The sequence below is a fragment of the Labrus mixtus genome, chromosome 22 (genome assembly GCF_963584025.1).
Source record: "Labrus mixtus chromosome 22, fLabMix1.1, whole genome shotgun sequence".
NCBI classification, from domain to species: Eukaryota; Metazoa; Chordata; class Actinopteri; order Labriformes; family Labridae; genus Labrus; species Labrus mixtus.
This window is the reverse complement of record NC_083633.1, coordinates 21,508,382-21,513,381: the sequence shown is the minus strand read 5'-3', so window position 1 is coordinate 21,513,381 and position 5,000 is coordinate 21,508,382. Positions and strand designations below refer to the sequence as shown.

General features: G+C 48.0%; 2 protein-coding genes across 9 annotated transcripts in view; both read left to right on the top strand.

The window, feature by feature from the left end:
• Positions 1–5,000, top strand: part of lsm8 (LSM8 homolog, U6 small nuclear RNA associated) — a 121,587-nt gene that overhangs the window by 71,147 nt on the left and 45,440 nt on the right. The window lies entirely within an intron of this gene.
• The window catches only part of grip1 (glutamate receptor interacting protein 1), an 84,179-nt gene that overhangs the window by 50,165 nt on the left and 29,014 nt on the right, over positions 1–5,000 (top strand). For all 8 annotated transcript variants that reach the window (XM_061030384.1, XM_061030386.1, XM_061030379.1 and 5 more), the window contains exons 2-7: positions 1,529–1,609; positions 3,257–3,392; positions 3,773–3,918; positions 4,008–4,091; positions 4,264–4,339; positions 4,417–4,562. In XM_061030384.1, the coding sequence (XP_060886367.1) occupies positions 1,529–1,609; positions 3,257–3,392; positions 3,773–3,918; positions 4,008–4,091; positions 4,264–4,339; positions 4,417–4,562 (669 nt within the window). The remainder of the gene's footprint in view (positions 1–1,528; positions 1,610–3,256; positions 3,393–3,772; positions 3,919–4,007; positions 4,092–4,263; positions 4,340–4,416; positions 4,563–5,000) is intronic.

Genomic DNA, 5,000 nt, shown 5'->3' with positions numbered 1-5,000 from the left:
CCCACTCCCTCTGATTTCTGACTCACTCAGTGAGACGAGTGAAGCGACAGGTTAACCGGGGCGCGTTTACTGTTGCCTTCAGGAGCTGCTGGTTATTTCCATTAGCGGTCATCTTTTATATATTATCTGATCCGTCTGCAAACATCAGGAAATATCCGCCCTTCACTTTATTCCTGCTGCACACACGAGGGTTTTAAAGCCCTGACTTATTCAGAAACACGGGACACCACGGGCACTACAACAAATTTAACAGATTTTAACGCTTCAGCGCTCCTGACAGCCGACGCCAAAAGGCTTTCTGTCTGTTTATTCTATTGTGTCTGACCCTTTCTTTGCAACGCAATATTTCAGGAACACCTGGAGGGAATGTTTTCACATTTTGCACGAGTGCACACTCAGACTCAAGGACACGCTGGCTCAGAGTTTAGAGGTCACTGTAATCAGGAAGTGTTATTTACGGCGTCGCAGTCCCTCAAAGTCTGAGAGGATAAACGTTAGAAAAACGGCGTTTCAAACAAATAATCTCAAACTGTTCAATACTTCAGTCTTTCAACACGGTGTTTGTGAACGATACGATCTCTGTCATTTCAGAGTCGGACGGGATGTGTTTATCGTTGCCGTAGCAACATCAGATGGAACATTTCACAGTGGTAGATAAAGTTTTCATCTGGTCACTTTCTGATCATCCAAATTGAAGTAAGTTGTGGTTCAAGGATTAGCCCCGCCTCTTTTCTCTCCTCTGCATGATGACATCATCACGGGGGGGTCTCCCAGTGGACTCTTGAGATTGGTCCAGAACGGGATAGACCACTGTGTTCCCGGCAGGGCTCGGTGTACTGATGAGGTAACCTCTGTTTCTTTATTCATGAGAACAGACCTCTCTCCGAGCTGCAGCTTCAGACGAGGAAACAGAACGCCTCTCTGGACGGCGAGACTCGTGCAGTCAGATTTTAGACGCAGCGCTGTCAGATCAGAGGATGCTAACACGCTAGTTAAGCAGCTGGTGAGAGCAGAAGGCTTTTAACAGGAAGATTACAGCAGCTTATCGTTGTTTTAAATCATGAAAATGCCAGGATGTATTTCTGTGGTGGAAGCTCTGTGATGTCTGATGACATGGTGAGTACTGATGCATTGTGGGAGACCGTCAGTGAGTGAAAGAGGAGATTTGTTCCTGATGGAAACTCAAAAGTGAGGATTTGTTTCAAAGCTTGAGAACCAGTTAAATGGAACTGGTTGAGGTTGGAGGCGACACAGAGACACTGGTAGAGTTTCTAAACCAGTAAAAGCAGCAGGTGGAGTTTTTAGACCAGTAAGAGAAGAGAAACAGGTATGACCTCGTGTGACCTCGGCGGTCGAGTCGTTCAGTGTGACATCGACGGTCGAGTCGTTATGAGCTGATATCTCGCAAATTTTGTTGTGCGTTGTAAACAAGTCAGTCGTTCCATCGCAGCTTTTCTGCAATCGTACAAAAAGCACGCCGGGCTTAAAGGAAGTCAAACTGATGTGTTTGTGTTTGTTTGTGTTTCAGATGAAGGGCCGTACACCAAACACTCAGCCGGGTCCCGACCTCCAGATGGAGCGCTGGCCATCAGGAGGCAGAGCATCCCCGGTGAGTTTGATCTCTTTTGTTCTCCTCTGCGTCCTCGCTCTCCAGCCGAGCTAATGATCACAGAGATGAAGAGAACGGCTCTGGAAATAGAACGAGAGCTGCTGCCTGATGTTTTCAGTTGGTGTGACCTGCAGGAAGACGCTTACCATCGCAGTTTGTCTCCTCCCACCTGGAGCTGCTGGCCTACTTCTTCTCAATATTCCTGCACCAACATTTAATCAGTGGCATGAGATGATCATCAAAGCAAAGCCAGACGTTATAGAGGTGTTCACGCAGTTTCTGTAGTATCAGTTTTAGAACCAGTTTAAAGGTATGTGTTGAGATGTGGAACCAGTAAGAGGATCTGTTGGACCTTCAAGCACCAGTTCCCTTTTTTTTCTGGAGTCCGCTTGTTTGTAAACTGAGCACGCTTCATAATAACAAAAAGCGTGCATGTGTAGTATTACGACGTTATGTACAAGAGGTAATCGTGCACTGCTTAGGCACGGTTAGTCCTCCTGGCCAGTGTGACCGCGGGCCGTGCTGGGCAGCGGGGGAATGGAGCAGCGGGGGGGGCAATCGTGCTTGAGTACGGCACGGTGCAGATGGCCAGTGTGACCGCTTCTGATCCAGTAAGAGGTGAGCTTCAGATCTCACCGACTGACCTTCAGCAACTGATCAGGTCATAAGGCGGTCTGGACTCTCAACATGGAGGTCGTTTGTAGTCGGGGCTGTATCGTTGAGAAACTGTCTGTGTGGACAGCAACAAACAGGCGGTACGATGTCCGCTCCAACCAGCCAGATTTGTTCGCACTAAGAGAAACCGGTGCAGATTTAAAACCAGTAGACTGAGCTGGCAGACACACCTTTTTATTCTGTCTGAAACAGAATCACAATCAGATTTATTGTCCAGATATGCTTACAAACACAATGAATTTAACTTCAGTGAGCTGTGCTCTCTTATGAACAGGTACAACATTAAATATCAACAATAAACAGAATAAGAAAAGACTAATATTTACATAAATATGAAACAGTGCAGTGGTGAATAGTGCAAAAGATGTAACATGATGAGTAAAATGCAGTTATGTGACAGGAGAGACTTGAGATCTGGAGTGAAAGCAGAAGCGGGGGAGATTTAACCTTGAGAGAAGTTTCATCTCCCTTCAGCTTGTGAAGCAACACTTTGAAAAGTCGCTCCCTCGCCGCCGAAGGAAATCCGGCTCATCCAACATTTCATCAGAATATTAGAATTTAGAGCTTTTTACTTTGTGGGCCTGTGAGTCAGCGCTGCTTTTTAAGAAGAGTTCAAAAGGACACTGAAGCCTTTTTGTAAAAGCTTCTTTAGAGGACAAAGATGAGACGAGAAGAAGTCACAGCGAGAGATCTTAATCCTGTCAGAAGGAGAGAGGCTGAAGCCCGGCATGATTCATATTAAAATACAAGATTTGAGTGAAATCCTGCTTTCTGTTTTATCACCTGAGGACAGCTCCAGGTCTGCTCCCTCGATCCGTCTCCTCCGAGGTTTAATATTTCAGAGTGTTATCAAATATAAATGGAGGACAGACTGGACGATGGTTTAGTTATCTGGTGTCTCTGTGCGTGGAGTTAAAGCGGTCTCATGTGGAGTGCTCAACGAGTCGCCTCTCTCTCTGTGTTTTGATGTAGACGAGTTTCGGGGATGCTCGGTGGTGGAGCTGATGAAGAAGGAGGGGACGACGCTCGGGCTGACGGTGTCGGGAGGCATTGATAAAGACGGGAAACCCCGAGTCTCCAACCTGCGGCAGGGAGGCATCGCAGCCAGGTAACTCCTCTAACGAGCCCTTCATGAACACTCTGTCTTCTGTAGTTTCTCCCGTTGTCGAGAGCGAGACATTAAAGACTTGACTGCTCTGTGGCTGAGCTGCAGGCGAGACGCAGAAGAGAGGCGTGTCGACTGACTGAAGAGCTTCCACTCTGAGACATCTTTTAAATCTTTTAAACACATGTAGAGCTCCTGAAGGACTTTCTCCTCCAGCCTCCTCGTCTTTATTCTGCAGGAAGTCAGAGTGATCTGATGTGAGAACGCAGCAGGATATAATCAGGAGAATTCACCTGGAGCCAGTGGGAGGGGCCAGTGGGAGGGGCCAGTGGGAGGGGGGTGACTGTCTGAAGGTCGTCTGATGTTATGACTGTTTTGTGCAGGAGCGACCAGCTAAACGTGGGCGACTATATCCGCGCCGTCAACGGCATCAACCTCTCCAAATTCAGACACGATGAGATCATCAGTCTGCTGAAGAACGTCGGCGAGCGAGTCGTGCTGGAGGTCGAGTACGAACTACCACCCGTCTGTGAGTACTTCCACAAATAGCAATCCAGATTCCAAGTGTTGTTGAAGCTGCGGGCTGTCAGAGCTGACGTTGACGTGTGTGTGTTGCAGCGGTTCAGGGGTCAGGGGTCATGTTTAAGAACGTCGAGGTCACGCTTCACAAAGAGGGAAACAGCTTCGGCTTCGTCATCAGAGGTAAGAATCATAGACTGTATAAAGATGGACGACATGACAGCGCCTGAAAAGTGAAGCCAAAACTTTTAACCCCCTGCTGATTGGCTGCAGTATCTGTAATAAGCCCCGCCCCCTCCAATGTTAACAGACGTGTCATCAGTCAGTGGTGTGCATTAAATAAATGTGTCTGCAGGTGGCGCCCATGAAGACAGGAACAAGACTCGCCCCATCGTCATAACGACCATCAGGCCCGGCGGTCCGGCTGACAGGTGAGTGACTATCTGTCTTCTTTTGTCCCTCTGAAGCTCCCGTAGAGACTGAAAACTATTCCACTTTCTCTCTCTAGGGAAGGAACGGTCAAACCAGGCGACCGCCTGCTGAGCATCGACGGGATCCGTCTCCACGGCAGCACGCTCTCCGAGGCCATGAGCATCCTGAAGCAGTGCGGCCAGGAGGCCACGCTGCTGATCGAGTACGACGTCTCCGTGATGGGTCAGTTCAAACTTTCAGTTCAAGAAACAGTTCAAACACACACATACAGGGCCCTGAATGCACCACAACCTAGTATAAATACACACATACAGGGCCCTGAATGCACCACAACCTAGTATAAATACACACATACAGGGCCCTGAATGCACCACAACATAGTATAAATACACACATACAGGGCCCTGAATGCACCACAACACAGTATAAACACACACATACAGGGCCCTGAATGCACCACAACATGGTATAAATACACACATACAGGGCCCTGAATGCACCACAACATGGTATAAATACACACATACAGGGCCCTGAATGCACCACACCATGGTATAAACACACACATACAGGGCCCTGAACGCACCACAACATGGTATAAATACACACATACAGGGCCCTGAATGCACCACAACACAGTATAAACACACACATACAGGG